We start from the raw sequence: 27,929 nt of genomic DNA, 5'->3' as shown, positions 1-27,929 counted from the left end.
ATGAGCCCCAGCATGTCCCTCTCACACGGCAGAAGAAGCCCCAACAAGACTCTCTCACACGACAGAGGAAGCCCCAGCAAAACGTCACTCTCACACGGCAGGAGAAGCCCCAGTTGGTCCTCCTCACACAGCAAGCAGCGAAACCCCAGCCGATCCCTCTCATCACATGGCAAGGGAATCCCCAGCCCCTCCCCATCACTCATTAAGAGAAGAAGCCCCAATAAGTCCTCTCAACACATGGCAGAATAAGCCTTAGCCAGTCGCTCTCATATGGCAGAAGAAGCCCCAGTAAGCCATTCTCACACGGCAAGCAGAGGAGAAGGCACAGCTGTATCTGGAGTCCATCTGAGTACCTGTCAGATAGACAGTTGAGATCCTAAGACAGTGGGTCATGCAGCATGTCAGCATCTCGTAATGAATTCCGAAAGGACAGTAAGAGGTAAGCCTATGACTAGGAACATATGGAGGACCAAACCAGCATAAATTAAATATGAATAAATTAATGAATGAATAAATAAATATATTAATGAAGAAATAGATAAATAAATGTGATAATTGGAAAATTAATAAACGACTTGATAAAATAAATATGATTAATTTAATAAAATTAAAATAATTTCTGCTTTTATTTTTTCACATTCTTTTTTAATGTATTTTTATTATTTATACATTTATTTCGAGATTTATTTATATATTTATGCATTCATTTTTGTTAGAATGATTTATTCCCACATGTATTTATTTTTAGATTTATTTATTCATTTATTTTTACTTTTCCGTGTGTAACATGGAAATGAGGGAGGTGGTCCTTGTGTAGCTTCAGTGCATCATTGGTTGAGAGCTCACGCGTCGCATCGTCAGGCCAGCTAAGCGATAGGGATGAGAGTTTTTAAAGAAAATAGCGGCAAGTAGTAATTCGTTGTCCAGTTTGCTACGGGATGTGGCAGATCAGCTGGAGAGTTGCAAGTTATTTTCACAGAACGTTATTCACATTAGTGCCGAAATATTTAAAATATTTTCCAGAAATAAAAACAGGAAGCTGAAGCTACTTATGTGATCTCCCACAGCATCGTCGTCAGTCTGGAACGTCAGACCCTAGGGTGATGACACCCAGTTATTAGACTAGAAACCAACCATCCACTGGGTGTCATCACCCTAGGGTCTGATGTCGATGGTTCCAGACTTCAGCTTCAGCTTCCTGTTTTTATTTCTGGAAAATATTTTAAATATTTCGGCACTAATGCGAATGACGTTCTGTGAAAATAACTTACAACTCTCCAGCTGATCTGCCACCTCCCATAGCAAATTAAATTTTCCCGTAAAAAATTAATTTAATTACAAATTAATCATATTTATTTTATCAAGTCGTTTATTCATTTATTTATTTTCCTATTATCTATTTATTCATTAATATATTTATTCATTCATTCATTTATTCATATTTAATTTAAGCAGGTTTGGTCCTCCATAGGAACAATGTTTACAGCCTGCATGAAATTTTAAATTATAGATTCATACCATAGGTGTTTGTTTGGAGTTTGTCTGTGTGGTGTGAATTGACCTTAAGACACTTATACATTCTAATTTCATTCTAATTCGTGCTGTAATTAAAAGCCTTAAATAGGCATCAAATAGAGCATGAACACAAGCGTGGGAGCATTGTGTGAAGGATCTGATGTTAACATAAGCAGTACATAGGTTGTGGCTACACTACACGTGTGGCCAAAAATATTAAAAAATTGTTATATTGATGTTCCCCTCATAATTGACAGGAGAAAAAGGGGTTTACAGAGAAGCCACAGCCAGCATCTGAGTAGACGCCCACATAAGTCCAGCAAGAGAGTAAGGTCCATGAGTGCAGATGAGGACAGTGAGGGATCGGAGCCTGTAACTCCAGTATTTTCCAAAATGCCTCAACACCAAGATTTAAGACATCAAACTTTCCTCTGTCAGAGGAAAGTAAGTAGTATTGAATACTGAAACTGCATTGCCTTTTTTTCCCTGGCTGCAGCCTTGTTGTTCTCTGCTTCATGTTGGATGGATCTATCTATCTATCTATCTATCTATGATCTTAAACAGATCACAAAACTCATGGTTCGGATCATCATACGTTAAAGTAATTAGGTCTAAACATAACATAACATTATTGTGTTTATTCTACAGATTTGAATCTGTCGTGGAAGTAGTTCGCACAGAAGAGGGCTTTTAAAGATACTTGTTGTTGTTTCTCATTTATTTACACAATTGTGCCGTCAAAATGTTGTATAAGATATTTCTTTTAATGTGCTAAAATATATATTTTTAATAAGTGCTGGGGGTGTGGATTGTGGACGTGGTCAGATGTTCCTTTTTTGTCTCTAGCTGATCACATGCCTGAGGGGCCCAAAAGAATGAAGCATGTCAGATTTCTTAACTTATTACATTCACCTAACAGACATGCTTGACTTTGTGTATGAGAGTACAAGATGGACATTTTGACCCGCGGCTGTACAGACATATGGATAACAGGCATGCCAATCCATGAAGCCTGATCCATATGGATCACGGACCAACTGCGATCCAGTTGCGATCCTTATCTTATCTTATCTATCTATCGTTCTATCCATTACATTTTTTTTTTTTTTTTTATCTACTAAGGGAACCTTTTCACAGACATTTACAAATTTTCATATCTTGGCAGTGAAAGACAAACGATTCAACACTGTATTAAAGAATATTAAAGCAATGACAGAGAGTGATAGAAAATTTGACATTTATCTTCTATAGTATTTATGGGTATTTAAAGGTTGAAGTCATGTAACCCACACATTAATTTAAACATGCATAAATGAGTTATTGTCCAACCCTAATAACATCTGTTCTCACTCCCCTTCATCCTAGAATTCCAGAGGAAAGTTCTTCAAATGCTAATTGATATAAGAGATTTGGTAAAAGTCGCAATCAGAACAACGGATGTTACTGGATTTACTCTAAAGCCAGCCAACAGTGTGAACGAATTGCAAGAATTGGAGTCTCGTTTGCAAGATAAAAATGAAAGAGCAGCCTTGGTGAGTTTTATATGAATGCAATCAATCACAATTCTTAAGACAAATGATTATTCCCGAAGACTGAAGGGTTAGTTAATCAGCAAATCTGTTTATTTAAAGTGATTGTGTCTTTTCAGAGGACTGGGTACATCTCAGTAATGTCTAGTGTTTCTCACAGGTTTGAATTATTCTTGTAATTAATTCTTGAATTATTCAATACCGGACTACTGATAAGCTTCAGGACAAACAGTACTGTTATCGATACTTGCGTTCTTTTGTCTCCGTATACTTCAATGTTAACCTTTTGAACGGTACGGTCCCACATATGGGATTTTCATTTCTGTGCCACTGGGAGTACGGTCCCACATATGGGATTTAGAACGTTCGGTGACGTTGTATAACTGCCAAATTCAAACTGCTTTTCCGCGCTTTGTCTGAAGCTGAGATGCCGCTTCACTTGTCATATAATCGCACCTATACAGTGTTTTTAACCACACGTTTATTTTATGCTTTAGACATTTAAATACACAAGTACTAGTAAAACAATATTTAGAGTTCGTAAAATACACTCAGATGTTTATGGAAGCAGCAATAACAATCCATTCAAATATCATTTTCAGACGTATTTTATTAATATCAAATACACGTAGTGTAAGTAACTAGTTCACTCTATTCTTCTCCCATTTCACCCGCCACTTACTTACAAGTATTTCGCGAGAAATTGCTGAATTTACGTGATGTAAATCCGACTGACAGAACTCTCTGAACTGCACCGCGAACAAACATGGCGGTGCCCATCTCACATTACAGATCATGATCAAGATCATTTAGAACTGTTTTTAAACGACAAAACACACTCATTTGCACATATTTGTGAATCGGAATATCAGATAGTTGATTCAAACTATCTAAGCAAGTTTATGAATATTTAGGTAAAATAATCCATGTGACATCAGGGGTTCAACTGTAATTTTACAAAGCTACGAGAATACCTTTTGTGCGCAAAGAAAACAAAAATAACGAGTTTATTCAACAATTAGTCTCCTCCGCATTACCCTAGCGCCATTTTGGAGAGTATCCACTGAACGCAAACAGCGTATGCTGTTCTATGTCAGCTGCGCCATGTGGATACAGCATATCCACGTAAAACTACAGTTGAACCCCTGATGTCACATGGATTATTTTACCGATCTCCTTACCGATTGTGTTCATCACATTGCTGTCTATGGGAGGGTCAGAGAGTTTTGTCGAAGATTTTTCAGGTTTGGAACGACATGGGCTAAGTGATTAATGGAAAAATTTTAATTTTTTTGGGGGGGGTAACCCTTTAATTTTTCTCAATTGTTATTATTCTGTTTTTGTTTACAGTGTAGTTAATAGTGAGAATTGGCCCCTATACTAAAGTGTTACAGAGTTGTTGTTGTTTTTGTTATTTGATAGAATTACAATCAAAATTCACTTTCTGTTTAAATTTGCATGACACTTCTGTGTTTGATTACTCTGTAGAGGTGGAGGTGGACAGGTTCAGAGGAAGCCTGATGGACTGAGCTGGAGGAGGTATCCATGCCACCTGCCAATTTAAAGGACTTTATAATGAGTTGCTATGAGAGTGGAATGTGATCTGTGTGTATGCGTGTGCATGTTTGTGTGTGTGTGTGTGCTCGAGTGTGACCCTCACATAGGTCAGTGGGAGTTCAGTAGGACTGTGCTGTTTAACATGTCTGAGGGAGTGCGACCAGCAGCTGGGCTGTAAAGCTCAGAATACCAGCACGCTTTATGAGTTTTTCAAGATTTCACCACAACCTTCTGCTGATTCACATATGTTCTCGTGTATATGCATAATGGATAGGAATTGCGATAGGATTTGTGCGATAGGAATTGACCACACAAACAAACTATCATGACTGGACCTGCATGCTTGTGTTTATTATAAAGTGCACATATAATGTGAGGTTAGTCTGTGTGCACCAGTGTTGGGCAGTCATCGTGCAATGACTTAATTATGGTTAAAAAAGCTAGCTGGAAAAATATGTGCAAGTGCACCTTGGGCAAAAGCTGCTTAAAACGCAAAGGATGGTCACACCAAATGTTGATTTAATTCAGTTAATAGAAGTAAATTGATAAAGAAAATCTATCTATCTATCTATTATTCAGAATAATATCGGCCATTTATTTACCTACATTTCACTGCTGGTTATACTCTGTATAATTGTGTATGTGACAAATAAAAATCTTGAATCTTGAATCAATACCGATGCCGATACCGATAGTTATGTGCGAGTAAAAAATTTGATGTGGTCGCATTTGTGCCAGTGCATGGTCTGTGCTGCTCCAAAACGTATGCTCTGCTCCATGCATAAAGCGCGTAGAGGACACTACAATTAAAACTGAACGCGGCTGCTCAATGCAGCACACCAAACGAACAACAGTCGTGCATCACAGATCAGATTTAATTTATCACCCGAGGAGAGTGAGTTGAGCGGAAGAGTTTCAAAACGAAATGTAAAATCGACTGTTTTAAAAATATTTTGCCTGTTGACTTCTGCCATTAATCTACGTGATAATGGAAGTTTTTTTAAACATTCATTTCTCATTTATTTGGTTCCAGAGTATTTGCTGATTTTTATTTTATTTTAAATATTTAATTTTTTCATTATTTCGCATCAAGGTGTATGTCGTCTGTCCCTCCAAACATTCTTATTCGTTTTGCTAATAAACTTTCTAAGTTTCATAATTATTTGCTCCTCATTCTTTACTGATTTTTAGTTTTATATACCTATTTAAACTTTGTGTAAGTTATTTGTTATTTTATATTAGGCATAGCATGATGTATTTTTATTCATTTTGTTGATAAAAGTTCTATGTTCTACGTTGTATTTTGTTGTTGCTTGAATTGAATTCAAGCAATTGATGCCGAATTGCTGCTAATTTAAAAGTGAAATTAAAATGCGCACAATGCTTTTATACGCTATTTAAGCAAAGGAAAGTGAGGGGAAGAGGGAAAACTAAAACAAACTAAAAACAAACAACAATTGATACGAAACCGCCACATATTTAAAAGTGAAAGTAAAATGTGCACAGTGCTTTTTCAAACTAGGCTATTTAAAAGTGAAGGAAAGTGAGGGAAAGAGGGAAAACTCAAACGAACTAAAAGCAAACAACTGCTTGTTGCAGAATTGCCACTAATTAGGGTTAATGTAGCTTTTTTTTAACTGTTAATTCCTTATTGTCAAGTTAATTTTGACAGCCCTAAATTCAACAGAGATTTTCTTCACTCACAGTATGTGTTGCGGTCTGATACGTTTTTCCACCGCCTTTTCATTGACAGGATATAATCTGCCCTGATCATTGGCTGATTTTCGGCCGATAGTGAAATAAATTGCTTTTAACGGACGATACCGATTGTTGGCCGATACATCGGTGCATCTCTAATTATTATTATTATTATTATTATAAGTTAAAACTGAATCTAGTGTTCTTTAGCATTCCTGGTGCCATGCCATGAACCCTACCTCCACAGCAAACAGAACCAAACTGAACCGAACCGTGGCTCCAAAACCGTGAAACAAACCGAACCATGGCATTGGTGTATCGTTACACCCCTAGTTTTACTGTGCACTAAAAAGTTTGCTAAAAACACTAAAAACTGCACCCTATGTTTACCCTGTGACTTTTTTAATGGCATGTGCACAGTAGGCCAAATAGATGATATGTGGTGATTGACATGATGGAGAGGCAGATGGAGATAAATCTTTGTTATGAATTTAATAGAACAGAAACATCATCTCAAAACCAAACATATAGTAGGAGTCACATCACGTAGAAATTAGAGAGTTAATAAAAACATTATACACTTCTTCCAAAGTGACAGGGATTTCCCAATTCTCACTGGTTGAGGTTTCTGAGCTTCCCAGGAGGCAGGGTTCACTTTTGGCAGTGAGTGTTTTGAGTCAAATAAAATGATTTGTAAAGCATTTAAGCATTATTATTAACTTGAAATGTGGTACTGGCCAAGTTTCAAAATAATGGAAATGTGGCCTAAGGTGCCAGACACAAGGGTTATTGGTATTTGTGGAGGTTAAGGATTATGGTTTCCAAATGAAGGGTAGGGTTCAAGTCTTTCTTCTGACAAGGTGTTTGTAGAATGACAAGACTGGAAGTAAAACCTTGAATGATATTCACAGCATTAATATGAAACAATTTGCCAATGGACAAACTCCATTAATAGTGCTGACCATCAAATCTGGTGCGGTTTCCAATGTATATCAGAATGGCTGCGTGGTCTAATGCTGAGGTCACACTGCACGATTTTCAAAGTCGTCAGATCACCGTTGTTTTCACACTGCACGACTATCTGGGGTAGCATTCAGTTGTGTGTTCACATTGCACAATGAATCGGCGACAGGAGGTTACACACTGCATGACTTTACAATCGGATGAACTGCAGACAACTCTGTCTGGTCTGCAAACTATGTTTCATATAACTCCTCTCCCAACTTCCCTCTGGCCTGTATCCTGTTCTTTCATTGGTTGTAGGTCATTGCCAATGTATTTTTCTGTCAGAACTCAATTCACACAGCAGGATTTTTAATTGCAGACAGGTCCAGATATTTAGTATGCCAAATATTTCACAGCCGTCAGTGAAGTGTCAGCTATTTTCTCAGATCGCGTCTTTGATAATTCACACTGCGTGATTGTCACTCACATGAATGACTACCAATTTGCCTAAGATTTCGCGAGTGAAAATCGGGGCTAAATCAGGTGCAGTGTGAACTTGCCATTAGGCAGTACCAGTGTTAATTTCGTCGACGAAGACGACGACGAAAAATATTCGTCAACGAACCTTTTTTCTGTGACTAAGACGAGACGTTGACGAACTAAAACTAATTTCTGATGATAAAAACTATGACGAAATGTATGCGCGTCTTCATTAACAAGACGAGACGGGACTAAAATGTTATTTGAGGACTACCGGACATTCAAAATACATCCTATAGGCTAAGTTAACTGTCTTGTCTTTCAAAATGTGCGTCTCTGTCATTGGATAAGGTGCGTTTGCATGGCAGCCGCGGTGTACGGATAGGCTACCAAAACGCGAACTAGCGATCTGAAACAATGGCCTCAGCACCTGAAGGGTTAGGGAGTGGGTGACCAGACGTCCCGTTTTTCCCGGGAGTTACAATTCATTGTCCATTAACTTAAAGTCAGTGAAGGTGCGATAGGCGGAAACGCGCTGATAGAAGTGCTCTCTCTCGCGCACGCTCCACTTCTTCAGTTCTCATACAGCGTGCGATCAGTTCTCAGTGCTCAAATACACACACAGCAGTCCACATGTCTCTCATGTAGAGTATCTCACGGAAATACAGTCGGTTATGGTTTAAGTGAGCTTAAACAGGTGGGTGAAAACTGAATGTATGTCAGTAGGCTATTACATACATACCTTCCGTCTTAAATGGACAGCATTCCTAATTATCTGTCATAAATGTTAACCAACAAAAGATGTTAAATAAATGTATACTTGTTAAGTAAACCTACTGTATCTGAAAAATGAGTTTAATTTATATCTCTACCAAAAAATTTAAATTTATTCCAGTTTTTCCAAATTCAAATTTCTCATAAGCTTAATTGATTTGGTCTAAATAGAGAAGAATTAATGACTATTTTTGTTTGAATACTACATATAAAATAGCTACCAAAATAAATGTTGGTAACTGCAGTTTGACTAAAAGTAATGGCTAAAAGTTGACAAAAATGCAATGACTTTTCGTCGACTAAAACTAGACTAAAACTATGAAAGACTCAAATGACTAAAACTAGACTAAAACTATGAAAGACTCAAATGACTAAAATGTGACTAAGACTATTAAGCATTTTCGTCTCAAGATAAAGACTAAGACTAAATCAAAAATGCCTGCCAAAATTAACACTGGGCAGTACTTCTTAAATCTGTCCAGAGGACTTCCTACCACTGCCCATTTTGCATGTCTTGCCATCTCTACTGAGATGAGTTGAATCAGGTGTTAAATGAAGAAGACATACAAAATATGAAGTGGTGGGGGTCCCCAGGACAGGTTTGAGCTATGAGTTCAAGTCAGATTTCTGCCAAAAGGCCTTTATGAAACTATAAGTAAAACCTTTAACTATATTTACAGCAGTAAATCTTTTAATTTAAACAAGATTATGTTGAGGTTCTCAGGATTTGGTTCCCAGTGTTGGCTCCCAGGAGGTTTAGCTCCATTTTCTGATTGAGCACTCTTTGAGTGACACAATTAAAACTAAAAGCTTGAATGATATTCATAGCAGTAAGTGTTATTAACATGAGCAATTGAGCAAGCTCTACTTATAGCACTGACCATCAAATTGTTTTGCCATTTCACTTAAAAGACACAATTACAGACTAAGTTGTCAAACTCAAAGGATTTCAACTTTCTTTCATTTAAAGGATTCTAGTCTCCAATTAGAAACATTTCAAATCCCACATCTAACAAAATTATTTTAGAGTGACAACACAATGTAAACCATTGAACAATATTTAAAGCAGTAAGTGATATCATTAACCATCGACTTTTGTCATAGTACAAGTTCTAGTGATAGCGTGACCACCATGTGTGCTACTGTTTCCCCCAAAATTATTTTGGCCTGTTTGTTGCACAAAGATGGCTTCAGAAAACTTCCAACATGGTGCACAAGCATGAGTTTTACAATTTTTTTTAACCCTTGATAGCTCCTGTTTACTGCATGCTTTTGCTATATGGAAAAGAGCAACATGAACATTGTTCATAATTTCTCATGTTGTGTTCCACGGAAGAAGCGAGTGAACAATTCCATTAACACAGTCTCTGTGTAGCTATATGTGTGTGTGTGAAGGAGAGTAGCAATAACGTTATAATTAATAGACTGCAGGGGTATAACGGCTGGTCTATGTCATCTGACAAAAGTGAATAAGTGCTGAACAAAACAGCCAGCAGACGGAAACTAAGGAATTTCCTTTGGCCCTCTCATGTGTGCAGCTGTGGGTCTGTACACAGCATATGCAAGACTTAGCTCCAAAGGGAAGTTTCTGGAAACCCAGTTTCATCCAAAACAAACTGAAGAGGAGCTGCTAATGGATTCATATATTAGAGAACACAAGAAAACCTATGGAAAGAAACCAAAAATGGTCACACAGCTCATGCTGTATGTGGAAGAGTGAACATGTAAAAGAAATCAAACAATTGATGACAATAAGATATTGAGGTTAAAATAGTTTAGTTTAGCTTAATATGCAGAGACAAGTGAACGTAAGCCATTATCAGTTTAATTTCCCCCAAAAGTTTAAACGCCGTTCCACTGTGATGCTATCAATCCCAATAAACACTGACTCCACCTATGCTTATGCTGTGAGAGGATTGAATCCTTTGAAGATATTGTCCTTGTTTCTTCGCTTCCTCTCACTATTATATTAGAAATATTTAAAAAATGGTTTCCAGGTGTGTGATATCCATCCATTTCCTAGCAGGAAAATGCATAAGAAACAGAAAACAAATATGGGGAGATAAGCAGAGAAAATGGACACTGGTTTGGCTTTGTTCCGGTTGTTGCACAGAGGGACAATTAGAATCGCTCTGGAGAATAAATTCCATAGGAATCCTTCAAGGAATTACGGATGGATGAAAGAAGGAGAGATAGAGACAGATAGACAGAGCGCTGGGGGAGTGAGATGGGAGAAGGGGTAGGGGAGTTTGGACAGGACTGGGCTATCACAGGAAGAAACAAATTAGAAAAGCTGCCAAGCTTTAGGATTCTGAACACTTACAGATTGTGGAAGAATTGTGAATTTGCCAGCAGAAAAAATGTCTGCTCACAGACATGCTCAGTACTTATGTATGATTAATTGTTTTTTTACGTTAGCGGACTGTGAAGCCATCATAAAGCATAAGTGAATCATAAACTGTAGTAGTTTCTTGATCGGGCTGTGTTACTGTTACGGGGCTGACGAGACGTGCAGATCCATATGCAAAGCTTTATTATAAAACATGGTCAGAAAACAGGCAGGGTCAGACAGTGGCAAACAGGTATGGCAAGGGCAAGACGCAGCAATCCGTGGAGCAAGCGTGGGTTGACGATCGGCGAACAGTATCCAAAGGGGCAAGGCAGAGAGATAATCCAGAAACGAGAGCGATAATCCAAACGGGAAGTGAACAGAGTCCAAACGGCAGAGACGAAGGGTAAATCCAGGAAACACGGGCAGGGTCAGACACGGCAAGAAAAACAAGGCAAGACTAAGACTATCACTAAGGCTCTGTAAAGTAGCTATCCCTGGGAGAGTGATAAGTGCTATACAATACTCGGCGTGTGGTGTGCTGTGTGGTGTACAGTGTGCTGTGTGGTGTACGAGTCCATGTGGTGAGTGAGTGACATCTGGTGGCGAGTTAACGGAAGAGCATGGCCAGGATTCGTGACAGTTACCAATTCAATTGTTCAATTAAAAATGCAATGTAGCATGCATTATCACATGACCTCACTACATGCATTTGAAATGTTTACTGTTGCATTATGTGTACTGCTTCATATATTATTTAAAAAATAAACAGTGGAATGTATATACTGCCCTACAAAGGAAAAAGACCTTAAAAAAATTTATTTAAAGTTTTTTACTTGTCCAACCAAATTAATTATAGGTAGGAAACTTGAAATTTGTCAATTAGATGTTTTAGTAATGAAAATTATCTACATAAAATGTTATTTTGAAGTTAATGTACTCTGCCTTTGCATTATCTGTAAAAAGTGAGAAGTCACACCAAGGCAAAAGGCAGTAACTTCCACCTTATCGATATTTGATTGCTGATCACCATTTACAAAATCGTTATAGTAACACCTGTATAAAATCTACTGATCCTGGGGTATCTCATATTGGCTATTGCATATAGAAATGTGACTGTATTAATTAATTTATTTTTTTGACCGTAACATGCAGACAAAAATTTAAACGTGAGTGGATGCTGTTTTGCAACAAATTTATTTGCTATGCTCAGTAACGTAAAAGAATTCTAGACATAGCATAATTGCTTATATTGACTTGAATGAAATAGCCTAACCTAAAAGAACGACTTGTGGATTTATGTGAACGCCAGCAAGCAGGCATGCTCAGAAATGCGTGTGGATTAAATATCTCTGACGACGTTCAGTGCTATGGATTGATTTTATCGGGTTACAAGAAAAGGTAGGATATGGATTTAATTGCGAACTGTTAGGCTACTTATTTTATGACTGATCATGCTACATGCTAGGGCATTCAAGTACACACGCATCCAAATAGAAGGGACAGCCTGGTGAATAATCTGCATTACAAAAAGGGGAAAACAAACTTTAAAGGTTATTCATGATTATGTATTGCTGCGAAGGTGTCTAGTCTTTACAGTGCTTTGTTATATGGAGCTGTTTGGTAGATCGCGATCTAATTCGTTTGTCTACACAGTAATTAAAATGCGACAGACTTAAATGGACAGTAAAAAAAAGGCAGAACAACGAAATTGACTCAAGATACTTATGTACATGATAAAGGATGTCTTGAATGTCCCAAAAGTATCAATAAGTAATTTTCGACAAAAATCGACATTACGGTCTTTTGCCTTTGCATGGCAGTATAGTATGCGGTAATGACTATGCTTATTACTCAAACACAGCCTTAGTCATAACCAGAGAGAATACGGAACAGGTGCCAAGCATTGTGAGTCATTCTCATTGTCAGACTGTGAGAAAAGAGTTGTAAAGGCCTTGTGAGCAATACCACAAAAAAATAAACATTCCAATACAAAGCCATTCTTTTTTTTTAAATCAGCTGACAAACCAAATACATAGTGATTCACATTTCTAAAGAAAATGTAGTGCTTGTCTATGTTGTTCTGAGTGGTTGCCATTGTAGATGGTTACTGGCCAAAAAGCCCCTCTCCCATGTCTGATAGTCTAGCCTCCCTAATATGACTCAGGTCCCTCTATAAATTTTAGTATAAAGTTTTTTTATTTAGTGAATTTATTTCACTAAATTTTATTATTTCACCTATTTTATTATTGACTAGAAAAAAATAAAAAATCCAGTCGCTCAGAAAAGTAATATCACCTCAACAATTCATATGATTTGCGATCTCATTCAAGTAAGAATTACAAATAGCTTGGAGCCATTAGTTACAAGTTTAATTCTTTGGTTTACAATATGAGCAATTGTTTTAACAATCCTTTCTTTAGCCCTCTTACTAATTAGACAATCATGTGAAAAATCCTTCAGTAACACCTACAGTACAATGTTGCTTCTTGCACATTTCACAGCACTTTCTAAGTGCACTGTCCAGTGATTGGTGCTAAAAGCGCATTCAGTTTGATGTGAAAGAGATTAACAAAATTTAACAAAAATTAAATTTTTAAGGTGCTATGAATTTTTTTTCTTCTACTCAAATTCAGTTTTATTTTTTTACCAAATTCAGTTTTCCATTAATTTTCCATTTTAATGATTTCATTAAATATTAATTTCTCTCATGGTTTCTTCAAGTTAAACTGAATTTTTATTTTGATGGGTTGCTGTGAAGACCTTTAGGTTTCTGTTTGTATATGGAATGACAATAGTTTTTTCTCAAAAGAAACAGTAAAATGCTCATGAAGTGACTCTCAGCAGTTCTAGAGATTATGTTTATGTCTTTATGTATATATTGAGGCAGCAAAGGCTGAAAACACTGTGAGCATCACACACACTTCAGTATGTGTGTAGTAAACAAAACCATGCTTCTGCAATATTCATAGACACGTAGAACATGCAGGATTCATATTTAAATGGTATTTATGCACCTTAAAATTCACAGATGCTAGTCCATAATGTGTTTTGATTTAAGTGTACTGATCTACCTTGAAGTATATCCATCCAAAATTCCAAATTTTGTGACATTGACATTATACAGTAAATTCCGTTTTTATTTCTGGATTCCGCAATTCCATACATGTTTTCCGTATCATAATCATAGAGCCCTATGAACATAAATCTGTTAATATTTTTGTACTTTTGTATGCATCACGGCAGTTCAGAAATGAAATGTCCAATGATTGTAGGTAAACACTTAATGCTGTATTGGGTTTGAAAATAACAAGCCACCAACACTACACAAATCTAACTGATAGTGTTAGAAAACGTGATATATATTTGCTAAACCAACCATGCCATCTTGCTTGTACAAGTCTTTGAGCTCTTTTATTGTGACACATGTTTCATAGGTTACCCAAACTGTTCCACATCACAAGTGTAATGCTGTACCAGGTGGGCTACCAAGCAACTTTACTATGTCAGAAAAGCCATATACATGGATCTGATTATGATCTGATATTTGTTTTTGACGCTGCTGCAATCAGGAACTTGCTGAAATTAGTTCAAATATCTTACCTTAAAAAGGGATGTCTGTGTCTATTACACATTCAAAAAGCAGTCCAAATCAACCATTTAAAGGCACAGTTCACTCAAAAACAAATATTCTGTTATTCAATCTTGTGTGAATCTAAGCATGCTGTTATATTTCTGTGGAACAAAAAATATTAATTTAGAAGAATCTTCATGCAGCTCTTTTCCATAATAACAAGAGTTCTTCTTTTTAATTGGTTTCTTGAGCAGCAAATCAGCATAATCATTAGAATGATTTCCGAAGGAGAATGTTACGGAAGTTCTAAGCGGCCATGCATTATTATAATTTTTTTTTATAAGTCTTGTTTTCTCGTGATCACGACATAACGAAAGTTGTTTTGTCGTTATCACGACTTAATTTTCTCGTGATCTCGACATAACGAAAGTTGTTTTGTCGTTATCACGACTTAATTTTCTCGTGATCTCGACATAACGAAAGTTGTTTTGTCGTTATCACGACTTAATTTTCTCGTGATCTCGACATAACGAAAGTTGTTTTGTCGTTATCTCGACATAACGAAAGTTGTTGATCTCAACGGAAAAAAACGTTTTCTCACGACGTAATTGTAGCTATCGTGAGCAAATCAGGGTCGCTATATTGTCTTCGACGATAAAGTTGCAGACCTGACAGCCTCCTTCTCAAGTGTCGAACACTTATGTGTAAGTCGTCAATCACTGACAGACACAGAGCTATTTCAGTTTGAGTGAGTCCCTGATCAAAGTAAAAGCGAATACGATCATCCATGATGCTGCGATGATGCTGCTTCTATAGCATTTTCTCATGCCGAATACACAGATAAAATTGAGTCGTGATAACGACAAAACAACTTTCGTTATGTCGAGATCACAAGAAAATTAAGTCGTGATCATGAGAAAACAAGACAGAAAAATTATAATAATGCATGGCCGCTTAGAACTTCCGTAGAATGTGACACTGAAGACTGGAGTAATGATGCTGAAATTTCAGCTTTTTTTCATCACAGTGATAAAGTACATGATATGTTCATGCATTTTGGATCAAATAAATGCAGCCTTGGTGATCATAAGACAGTCTTCTTTCAAAAACACTAAAATCTCTTACCGACCTTGTCAATGGTTATGTACAAGATCACATACCGTACATTTCGTTTTTAGATACACTATCCCTTTAAGCTTCCTAAAATGAAAAAGCAACAGAGAAAAGTTTTTTTTACATGAGGTCTGTCTGTAGAGCCTCAGGGAAACAATTATAAACAAATTATCAGTCAACATGAAAAGAGGGAAAGGACATGCGTGAGGAGGATAAACACTACAAAGAATTCAAGTTCAAAAGAATCAAAGTCGAAAAAGTCACAGAGAGCTACTGTAAGACTGAACAACGAGAACATCCACAGACAGGCATTTAGTAGAGAAACGAGTGTGTCATGTTTCAGAGCAGCCCAGATCTCCCTTCACAGTGATCTCAAATCAAATCAAATCACTTTTATTGTCACATCACCACAGCACGTGTGCCTTCGTGAGTGAAATTCTTGAGAGCGTGCTCCAGACACTGCAAAAACAATTTACATATAGACATTACCATACATACGTACAGACTTATACAGATGACAATGTGTAATATACACATACATATACTCAGTACACACAGTGTACTATTAGACAGACATACAGTTACCGATACACATTATACACAGTATGTAGTACACATTCTACGTTATATACACACAGTAATATGCGAAGATGCAGCAGATTATATATAAACCGGATGTGCAAATGTCATGGATGTGCATTGGATGGTATCCGGTGCTGGCAAAAAGATTGTTGTATTTGTGCAGTAGTGTACTGGTAGTCCAGTTTGAACTGTATGGGATTAAAGTGCAGTGCGTATACTGTAAAGTGGGATTATGCTGTAGGTATATTAGTTTTGACTGTTCATTAGCCTGATAGCCTGAGGAAAAAAGCTATCCCTCAGTCGGCTAGTGCGGGATCGGATGCTGCGGAGACGTCTTCCTGAGGGCAGCAGAGAGAGCAGTCTGTGGGACGGGTGGCTGGAGTCACTGATGATCCTCCGGGCTTTCTTTATACACCGCCTGGTGTAGATGTCCTGGAGGGAGGGAAGCTCACCTCCAGCAATGTGACGGGCAGTTCGCACGACCCTTTGCAGAGCTTTGCGGTTGCCAGCAGTGCTGTTTCCAAACCAGGCGGTGATGCAGCCTGTCAGGATGCTCTCCACAGTGCAGGTGTAGAATGTTCTGAGGATGCTGGGGCTCATTCCAAACTTCCTCAGCCGTCTCAGGAAGAAGAGGCGTTGGTGTGTCTTCTTCAGCACTGCATCTGTGTGAGCGGACCATGTGAGATCCTCAGTGATGTGAACACCGAGGAATTTGAAGCTGTTTACTCGCTCCACAGGTGTCATGTCGATGGTGATGGGTGTGTGTTCTCTGCTCTGTCTCCTGAAGTCCACCACCAGCTCCTTGGTCTTGTCGATGTTGAGTGAGAGGTGGTTCTCTTGACACCATTTAGTCAGGGTTCTCACCTCCTCTCTGTAGGCCGTCTCATCGTTGTCAGTGATCAGGCCTATCACCGTTGTGTCGTCAGCAAATTTGACGATGACGTTGGAGCTGTGTGTTGCTGTACAGTCGTGTGTGTACAGGGAGTACAGGAGTGGGCTGAGGACGCAGCCCTGAGGAGCACCAGTGTTGAGGGTCAGCGGGGATGAAGTGTTGTTGCCCATTCTGACCACCTGACATCTGCCTGTCAGGAAGTCCAGGATCCAGCTGCACAGAGATCCGTTTAGTCCCAGAGTCTGGAGCTTCTCAACCAGTGTGGCAGGCACTATGGTATTGAATGCTGAGCTGTAGTCCACAAACAGCATTCTCACATAGGTGTTCTTATTTTCCAGGTGGGAGAGAGCAGTGTGCAGGGTGAAGGCAATAGCATCGTCTGTGGAACGGTTTCTGCGATATGCAAATTGTAGGGGATCCAGTGAGTCAGGCAGCACAGAGCAGATGTAGTCTTTGATGAGTTTCTCAAAGCACTTGCTGAAGATGGGTGTCAGAGCAATGGGCCTCCAGTCATTCAAGCATGTGATTTTATTTTTCTTTGGTATGGGCACAATGGTGGATTTTTTGAAGCATGCGGGAACCACAGACAGAGAGAGGGAAAGGTTAAAAATGTCTGTGAAAACCCCGGCCAGTTGGAATGCGCATGCTCGGAGCACACGGCCTGGGATGCCATCGGGACCCACAGCCTTGCGGATGTTCACCCGTCGGAAGGATCGGGTTACATCTGCGACAGAAAAGGAAAGTGCGCTCGCCTCTTCTGCTACAGCCGCGGGAGCGCGCTCTGTGTGGGCGGTGTTGTGAGCCTCGAAACGAGCATAAAAGTGATTAAGTTCGTCCGGTACAGAGGCGGCAATGTTCACAGTAGCTGGTTTATTCCCTCTGAAATCTGTGATGTTGTTGATACCCTGCCACATGCTATTGTGTAGATTAAGTCCGGCATACATGGAATAATGAGATGGATGTAAATAAGGCCTGATAAACTGGGGTTATCTATGGAATAAGATGTAAGTGCCCCTTCAGTGCCCCCAGACTCGTTTTTTTCACCCTAAAGCTGAGTGCTTTTTTTTAACAACTTTAAAATTTGGACCAGTGACAATGGCACTTTTCAGTGCTAGTGGACACAATGGGTCAGGAAGAGCAGTCGGCAACAGTTACCAGGGACGGACTGGGAGTAAAAAGACAGCCCTGGACTTTCTCCCAAATAGGCCCACCACAACTACAAACAGCCGCTACCATCTCACAATATTACAGCAATCCTTTCGCATTTATGGCAAATAACATCACAAAACCCATTGGTGACCCTGCTGACACAAACAATAGAAACCATCACAGAAATTCTAATGATTTCCACTACAAATACCATTACAAACATTACAAACCATCAACTTTTAAACATTAAAACCATTAAGCAATGGTTCCTGTAGTGTGTTTTGGGACATATTACATTAGGATTTAGTGTTTTTTTTTAAAGCCACCAATAGAAGGAGACCAATTACCAACAGAGACCAACACAACCAATAACACCAATACAACCAATAACATTTTCATTATAACCAGTAAAACCATTACAAATTATACGATGGTTCAGAATGCTTAAACATCTAATGAGAAAACATCCTTGTTTTAGTGTAATGCTATGAGCATGTCACATTGAGCAGAGAATGTGGACTTTTGACAAACTAAATGTTCCTGCCTCAATGACTCAGTGTTTCTACAGCACTTGCCCATGGACTAGTGTAGTTCCAAGTAAACACTTGAAATGTAATGAAGTAGAGCTACTGAGAATGAAGCAATAAGGCACTAATGGCCATGTGTTACAGTGATTTTTTTCCACAAGTAAGGGGTATTGGTTGACTCTGTATGACGCAGAGGACAAAAAAACTGTTAACTTGGTGATCACGAGCCCACTTCGTGTTAGTTTCGGTTTCTTATAAACAAAAATAGACTGCATTAGCGCCTCCTTTTGTTGGCCGTCAATGTCACTTAGTTTGCCACTTTTTATTGTCCCAGTATAATGCACAGCCTCAGCCTACTGCTGTCACAAGTTTTTGATCAGGGAGGCACAAAATCTGATAAGGCTTTAGACAAGGAGGCTTTTTCTTTCTCTATTCAGTGAAATCAGCTTAACTCTGAAAAAAAACTTGCATTTTGATATTAATACCTTCTTGTAAAAAGAGCCCCTGGCAGAAACACTTCACAGGATCCTGTGCAAAACACTTGCTGTAAAAGCATGTGAAAGTATATTTTCTTAGTATTTTCAGATGCTTTTGTTCATTAAATTAGGCAATACTTAAGTCTTTATATGGTATATGATTTGGAATACACACACACTTTATGTATGTTTGTATATATGTATGATACTTTAATTTAATGGTCATTCAATGAACAAAAGCATCTAAAAATAGTATGAACATACTTCCAATTCTTCAAATTTTTTAACCATCTTCTCTATATTCCAATGGCTATACAAAAGGGCTGTACACAATTATTGACATCTCATTTATAGTTTGGCAGCGGTATGGTATTTACACTAAGTGCAAATAACAATAGATGCTATCTACACTAACTGCAAATAGCATATTTTCTTAGCAATGGATTCTATTTACACCAAGTGAAAGTATTTTTTAACGATATGCTATTTACACCAAGTGCAAATAGCTATAGATTCTATTTACACTATGTTAAAATAGCAATATTTTCTGCTATTTATACTACTTATTGCAAATAGTGGCAATTATCTGCACCTCAGTATTGTAGTACATTATAAAACAGTACACAATAAAATCATATTGAGTGTAAATTATAGTTTTTTATTAAATGGATGCCATCTTATTGGGACAATAAAGCCCTCCCTACACCTACCCTTACCCTACCCGATTCTTTTATTTTCAACTTTTTGATTATTTCCTTCATTTTTATTGTAAATAAATGCCTTTCCGATGCGATATGAGATTTGAAAAGGAAGAAAAAAAGTTTGGCAAAAGGCGGGATCGAACTTGGGTCTATCGCGTCAAAAAGCACGTGCCTTACCATCTAAACCATTGAAATTGATACAAAAAAAGTGTCTTTTTTTAGTCTTGACTAACCCAATCACGCGTTGGTGGGTGGAGTTAGTGTAAATAGCCTTTGCCAACAAGGCAGGCTATTTGACCTTAGTGTAAATAGACACTTCGTTATAGTTTTCAGTTTGCTGTGTTGTTAAAACTATGTAAAACTTGAGAAAACCTTTCACTGACTGCATTAAGACCTCTTTAACTGCAAACTGCCATATCAAAATGAATATTTCTATCAGTAGACACCCTTGGAATGGACCAGACTGAAACTTGAGAGCAAACCAAAGTAGAATATCATGAGAATGACTGAATGATTGTATACATGTCTTTTAAACTGAGTCAGTGGAATTATGACATAGTCCAAATATTATTATAAAATCACCTTATACAGCATGCAATGTCTTCTTCTTCACAAAACAAGGTGCCAAGGTGCATATGGTGGTAGATCTACAGCTAAAAGAATGAAGTTTCAGCTGAAGGAGCTTTTACAGGAGCCTGGCAAAGTATCAGCCCTTTTGAACTTGCTGTGTTTGCTGCTGGTGATGGGCGGTTGCCAGAAACACATATCAGCATGTGGATCAGGAAAAGAAAGATGTTCTCATGTTGAAACCATCCTCAGACTGTAAGAGGTGTTCACACATGCATCATAACACATGGAGACTGCTGTCCAATGGTAAAGCTACTACCGTTCTGTCCAGTGGCAGCCATTAATCTGTACAAAGCATAATAACAGTGTTTATGATCACCTATTAAATAACCTAAAATCCATTCCATGAAAACATCACAATAATCAACACGACTCAAGTCCATCAATTAACATCTTATGAAGTGAAGAGCTGCGTGTTTGTAAGGTACAAAGGCATTTCATTGAGGTATTTTAACTTTTAAACCGTACATAATCCATAATGTGTCCTCAAATGACAATTGCCATCCCCTGTTACCCTCTCATATCAAAATCCATCAACATATTTGTTTAAAACTGTTTTTGCTCGTAAACAGTGCTTGAGCTGTGCATATTTCTCTCCCAATTAAGACAACATGATTTTTTTTTCACTGAAAAAGCAATCTCATAGATAGAGGACTATTTTAGAAAGAAGCAACAGTTTGAAGTAAAAAAAAAAGTCTTGATGGATTTGTTTATTACAGAAAAAGCTTTTCTATTCACAAGACATTAATTGATGGATTGGAGTCGTGTGGATTACTTTTAGATTTGTGATGTTTTTATCAGCTGTTTGGCACCGATTCACTGCAGAGGATCCATTGGTGAGCAAGTGATGTAATTATACATTTCTACAAATCTCTTCTGATGAAGAAAAAAAAAACTTGTCTACATCTTGGATGGCCTGAGGGCGAGTACATTTTTACAAATTTTAATTTTTGGGTGAACTCGTCCTTTAAACCCTGTAATATTGCATTCATTTCCCTCCATTTTTGAGTGTAATGGCCACATCTCAACATTCAATCATTAACCGATGAATAAAACCAAGTCCCATCCTAAAAGTTATCTTTTTCAATAATCCATTATACTCAGATATACATCAAAATATGGAAATAAAGATCTGTTGCTATTTCTGTTTCATCATGACATTTAACAACCCTGTCTTCTTGGAAATGTACATTTTAACATTAGATTTGTAGCGATTCCAGGAACTTGAAACCAGTTAATGAAACGTTCACCCAAGGCAGCATTATGCATCTTAAACTAATAGTTTTCCAAATTAACACCACCATTAGGAGAAATCATTGGCAAAAAATAAAAAGACATTAAAAATAAAATATAATAATAAGCAGATGTGTATACACACATACTGTCATAACCAGACTCCGAACACATTTTCTTCATTAAATTCAGTCCAGTGTTTAATCTCTCACTGTGGGATGCCAGTTGGTTATATTACCACTAACAACCATACCTAATTGATGTGGGACGTTATACCACTATGAAACGGTTATGTTTCAGCCTTATAACAATGGAATGAAAATAAAACATGTTTTTAATGAAAGGAACACGTGCAAATTGCACATGAGAAACTTGTACTACAAACAAGGACACTCCCACTCATCCAGGGGCTCCTTCAATGTGCTGCACCATAAATGAGGCTCAAATACGACACCACAATCTGCATTTCATCTTGAACACTTAATATAGTGAAATTAAAAACACACTTACTGCGTTGACCTCTGTCGTAAGGATAAGGACAGCAAGGCACAACAGAAAACACCTGCAATATGAAAAAGTGTGAATTAATATGTGTCCAAAGGGAAAACACATGCTTCTACAACACAATGAAACAACAGATTTTACCTTAATGTGTTCCAGTGCTGTAGATGGTTCTCACCCTCCATGCGAGCCAGAAAACAGATGAAATCTCTCCTTCTGCCCAGTTTCCAGTATCCTGTTACTGCATACTCAATGATCTGAAAGTTACAAGTTAATTCTCACTGTTCTAAGCCTATTTGAACAGCAGTGTATTCTTAGTTCATATTTAAAGCATATGTGCTGGTATCTTTGTAGATCTCACGTTCCATGCTGATAGATCCTACAGTTTGTTTTGGAACATGCTAGCTGGTTTCCATCTGGTCCAACCTAAAGACCATCATGGACCAGTAGCAAATATACTAACTCAAGGTGGTCAAACTAACAGTAGCTATTCGTATTTTAGAAAAGCTTCTTAGACTTGCTAAAACACTAATTAACATGTTCCAAAAACACATGGTACGACTTGTTAATGTGTCAAATAACTTCAAACAATATATTTTCTTATTATTTAAACGCTTTTAGTTACAATATCACACATTTAAGCTCGATATATTTAATCGTACACTAGCTCTAGTCTGTTATTGAAGGTGAAGTGACGGCAGAAGTTTACCTCAGATCTCGCACGCGCTCAATCCCGATGCGTTCGCGCTTTGGGAAAGTCGGTTGTCTCGCCTAAAATCCACCTTGCCAAAGCTGTTTTAAGGGAATTACTGATCTCCAAGACTGAAACTTCCCCTAAATTAAATGCGAGTGATAGTTGTTCTAAACAGGGTTGTGTTGGTGCGTACTGTTGGGTGGTCGTGGTACTGACAGGGGGTGTGGTGGGCTCTTCTACAAGACATTACTTTCAACACTACCTGTATGAGATCAGGTTGTTTCAACAACAGCCACATAACGTTTAGAGCAAAGATGCAGACAAACGTATAGTTCAAGCTCGGGAAGAAGAGAGGCAAGAATTGCTTGAAACAGAGAAGAATCCGTCATCATCCGCCATTTGGACATTATTGATAGATGTGAAGATGCAGCTTCCATGTGTCACCGTTTTTCTTCTCACAGTCTCTTTGAGTATAGACAAGAGTACAGCTAAGGTAAGTCCAACTAAAAACGAAGTTATGTTAAGGTATGTGTGTTTTATTAGTAATGTCGTCGGTTTGGACATAATTAAGGTTCCGTTATGTCTTCAGTCGCGCGCACAGAGAAGTGCGTATTGACTTGCGCGCGCTCAAGTTCCACTTTAGATTTCACGTGAGAATATTTCCACTTGGAGGCTGGGATATAATTTAGTGACTCTAAGGACAAATCTGTCGTTAGATTATAGCAAACAGCAAACAAAAATGCTAATTAAGCATGCAGAAAGATAAGAATAGCCAACCTATGACTTCTATGATGTAACTAAAATAATGAATATGGTCTCTAGTACATAATTGTCAAAGGCATTATGTATATTCACACAATTTATAGCACGACAGCTGTTTTGACAGTTTAGTAGATACATGCGCTTTTGCTGGTTTGGTTGTTTTATTAGTTTGATGCAAATTGTTCGAATTTAAATAGAATTTGACGAGTTTCCATAGATCTTACTTATGATGCCTTAGTATCTTGATGTATTGTCATGAAGTGAATTTGTACAGTGGCTTTTCTTCACAGTTTATATTTGCCACTCATCTTGGTCTTGTGGGAGGGTTGTATTACTCCTTCACCCCTACCCCACCCTCTCAGTTCAATTTCAAAGTACTTTATTGGCATGATTGTTTTAAATAAAAAAAAATGACAAAACAAATAAAACCACTGGGGAGAAAAAAAGTATAAAATAAAATAGGGTTAATAACAACAACAACAAAAAAACACGCAATATGCATTGTGGAGTACAACACAACAGAATTACATAAATATTCAATAAGACATTAATGTTACTATAGTTACACCTGCATTTGATCTGTTTGTGACACTTATGGAAAACCTGTCCTGAAATGAGGCATTTTTAAAGTATTTCACTGTTGTACTATGAAATACAAGCAGAATGTGTCACTATGTTTCGCCTCAGCAGTGAGACTGTTTTAGGACACCATGTTTGTCTCCATCTAACTTTTTCTTTGGCTAGACTGTGGGAAACAGTGGACAAACTTGGCTACACTTGTGTGCACATTGCTATGGTTAACACAAACTTTTGTAAACTTATTCTTAGCAATCTGGATTTTGTTTTCTATTTGTTAAAGTCATTTTACTGCTCATCTAAGAAATTAGTATAACTTATGAATGAGTTCCACTAAACTATTTACCCAAGCCAAGTTTTCTCCTGCACGTGGTTGCATTAGGATACAGATTAATCTGAGAAAGCTATACTGGACATTTGTTGTCACGATCTCGGTGGGGGCTGTCTTAGTTTTGTTGTCCTGGAGCACATGGCTTTTTGTTTTGACAGCTTGCCATGTGCTCCGCTGTCATCGTGTGTTTGACTCTGCCCCTCTTGTTATCCTGTTTGCTAATTCCCCATCCTCGCCTGCACTCTATCTCATCCTCATTATCTCCCCTTTATCTTGCCCTCTGGTTTGTTGTCTGATGTCAGTCCGTATGCGTTAGTCTGAATGTTTCAGTTCATCTCGCTGCCAGTTGTGTATCTGACCTTCTTGTTTGTTTGTTTATTTTTCTAGTCCTGTCGGTCTGGCGCATCTGTTTTTGCATCTTTCCCTGTTTACAAACGCCTGCTTCTCTAGGACTCTGGTCGGCTCTCTTCCTTGGATTGTCTCTGCCGGTATGCCCGCCTCATCTCCGTAGTCCCTCCCGATTCCCCTCTGCTCGCGCCCTGCACTCGGTCTGGATCTCAGCGGCGGCTGGCTATTGCCGTCTCGCCGCCACTCTGCCCGGTTGGCGCTTCTGAAGTGGTCTGGTCTTCACGCTACGCACGATTGATTTTTTTTTTCTGGACTATTTGCTGCGGTTATGCCGTCCAGCTGATTTTTTGGGACTGAGTCTTTTCTGTTTTCGTTTTCAATAAATTAGATTTTTTCACCTGCTGTTGGATCCCGGCCTCATTCCTGACAGAACGGACTGACCAATTATGGATCCAGCGGGTGAGGAGTTTGTTCGGTCGGCCATTGCTCATCAAGGAGCCCTCCTCGGCCACCAAGCCAGCCACTCGTCCACAGCTCAGGAGGTCGAAAGCCTCACGGCCCAGGTAGCTGAGTTAAGCGGCCGCCTCCGTGAACTTCAACAAGATGTTCTCTTGTCCTCCGCTTCAGCAGCCTCCCTGCCTCTCTCTCACCGCGAGCCCGAGCCGCACGCCAACAACCCGCCCTTATATGATGGAGATCCGAATTCATGTCGGGCGTTTTTACGCTGCAACCACGCCGATATGCTACAGAACGGTTAAAGATTGCTTACGTCATTACTCTGCTGACGGGCAGGGCTCGCGAGTGGGGAACTTCTGTATGGGACGCAGGAGCACTTTTTTGCAATGATTTCGAGGATTTTCGCTGTGAAATGACAAGGCTTTTTGATCGCTCTGTAAGAGGAGATGAAGCTGCATCCAAACTAGCACGGCTCCGTCAAGGAGTCCGTTCCGTGACTGAATATGCCATCCAATTTAAAACTCTAGCAGCTTCCTGCGATTGGAATGAGGGGGCGCTGCGAGCTATGTTTCGGGAGGGGCTTAACTACGAGATCTAGGATGAAATTGCCACCCACGACCAACCACAGGACCTGGAGGGCTTTATAAATTTGACCATTCGTGTCTAAAGCCGCCTTCGCTTGCGTCAACGACGTCTGGCTCCCCGCTCGTCCTGGGTTCTGGACGAAGCCCAGCCTTTCAAGGACCATCCACCACCTCAGTCACCCCTGCCTGACCCCGAGCCCATGCAGTTGGGGGGTCTGTGATTGTCTGCCAGAGAGAGACAACTAAGGCTGGTTCGGGGGGGTCTGCCTCTACTGCGGGAAGCCGGGTCACGTTGCTCTATCTTGTCCTTTAAAAGCCAAGGCCCACTAGTTAACCGGGGAGTCCTGGTGGGCGTTTCTCCTTTAGTCTCCCCTAAGTCTCGCACCCAGCTCTCTGCCACCATCACTTACCAAGACTCTGTTCACTCCTGCAAGGCTCTTATTGATTTGGGTGCTGAAGCCAGCTTTCTGGACTATAGCACGGCTAAGAGGTGGGGCATTCCGGCCATTTCCCTCTCCTCTCCTGTCACTGTCTGGGGCCTCTCTGGTCAGCCTGTAGCCACTATCACCCACACCACTCCCTGTGTAAGTCTTGTTGTGTCGGGCAATCACCACGAGTCGGTTGTGTTGTTCCTCATGGAGTCCCATAATGCTAGTCTTGTTCTGGGGCATCCTTGGTTGGTTCAGCACAGCCCTCATGTAGATTGGTCCCGCAGTCAGATTATGTCTTGGAGTCAATCGTGTCATACGTGCTGCCTAGGTGTTGCTTCTCCTCCTGTGTCTGTGTATCCTGTGTTGCAGGTTGAGGCAGCGGATCTCACCGGGGTCCCGGAGGGGTACCTGGATCTGCGGCTGGTCTTCAGCAGGTCCCGAGCCACCTCGCTTCCTCCCCACCGACAGTTCGATTGTGCCATCGATCTGCTTCCTGGCACTTCTCCGCCCCGGGGGTCGTCTCTTTTCCCTGTCTGGTCCTGAACGAGAGGCTATGGACAAATACATTCAAGAATCCTTAAAAGCCGGACTCATTCGCCACTCGTCTTCCCCTGCTGGTGCCGTGTTCTTCTTTGTTAAGAAGGATGGCTCTCTGCGTCCTTGCATTGATTACCGTGGGTTGAATGACATTACTGTTAAAAATAGGTACCCCTTGCCTTTAATGTCGTCTGCCTTTGAACTCTTGCAGGGAGCCAAGGTCTTCACTAAGTTAGACCTCCGCAACGCCTATCATCTTGTCCGCATTCGCGAGGGCGATGAGTGGAAGACAGCCTTCAATACCCCCACGGGACACTATGAATACCTGGTCCTTCCGTTCGGGCTCACTAACGCCCCTGCTGTCTTCCAGGGCATGGTCAATAGCGTGCTGGGAGACATGATTAACCGGTTTGTCTTTGTGTACCTCGATGATATTCTCATCTTTTCTCCATCCCTTCAGGTACACACTCAGCATGTGCGCCAAGTCCTCCAACGGCTGCTGGAGAACCAGCTTTATGTCAAGGCAGAGAAGTGCGAGTTGCGTGCCAAGTCAGTTTCATTTCTGGGCTTTATTGTCTCAGAGGGGGAGATTAAGCCGGATCCGGCCAAGGTCGAGGCTGTTGCCAAGTGGCCAGTACCCGACACTAGGAAGGCCCTGCAGCGTTTCTTGGGGTTCGCCAACTTCTACCGGCGATTCGTCAGGAATTTTGGCCTGGTAGCTGCACCCTTAACGGCGCTCACCTCCATTAAGGTACCATTCACCTGGAGTGCTCAGGCTCAGGAGGCCTTTGATAACTTAAAGTCCCGGTTTATCTCTGCTCCTGTTCTCTCCATTCCAGATCCCGAACGGCAATTTATTGTTGAGGTGGACGCCTCTGATGTCGGGGTAGCGCAGTCTTGTCTCAACGTTCTCCTAGAGATGGGAAGGTGCATCCCTGTGCATATTTCTCCCATCGTCTCAATCTGGCTCGGGACGTTCTGGATCGGTCGTTGATTGAGGTCTTCCGC

At 39.6% G+C, this 27,929-nt stretch overlaps 2 protein-coding genes across 2 annotated transcripts in view; one reads left to right on the top strand and one right to left on the bottom strand.

The window, feature by feature from the left end:
• Positions 1-23,090, bottom strand: part of LOC306877095 (uncharacterized protein) — a 72,024-nt gene extending 48,934 nt beyond the window's left edge. The window contains exons 1-3 of the mRNA XM_079428633.1: positions 22,912-23,090; positions 22,347-22,459; positions 22,212-22,263 (exon numbers count right to left, since the gene is read on the bottom strand). Coding sequence (XP_079284759.1) covers positions 22,212-22,263; positions 22,347-22,387 — 93 coding nt within the window. The 5' untranslated portion in view covers positions 22,388-22,459; positions 22,912-23,090. The remainder of the gene's footprint in view (positions 1-22,211; positions 22,264-22,346; positions 22,460-22,911) is intronic.
• Positions 23,091-23,124: 34 nt separating this feature from the next.
• Positions 23,125-27,929, top strand: part of LOC306876885 (uncharacterized protein) — a 60,844-nt gene continuing 56,039 nt past the window's right edge. Inside the window, exon 1 of the mRNA XM_079428327.1 lies at positions 23,125-23,389. Coding sequence (XP_079284453.1) covers positions 23,321-23,389 — 69 coding nt within the window. The 5' untranslated portion in view covers positions 23,125-23,320. The remainder of the gene's footprint in view (positions 23,390-27,929) is intronic.

The sequence above is a fragment of the Barbus barbus genome, assembly GCF_936440315.1.
Source record: "Barbus barbus genome assembly, chromosome: 11".
In the NCBI taxonomy this organism is placed as follows: Eukaryota; Metazoa; Chordata; class Actinopteri; order Cypriniformes; family Cyprinidae; genus Barbus; species Barbus barbus.
This window is presented reverse-complemented; position numbering and strand designations above follow the sequence as displayed.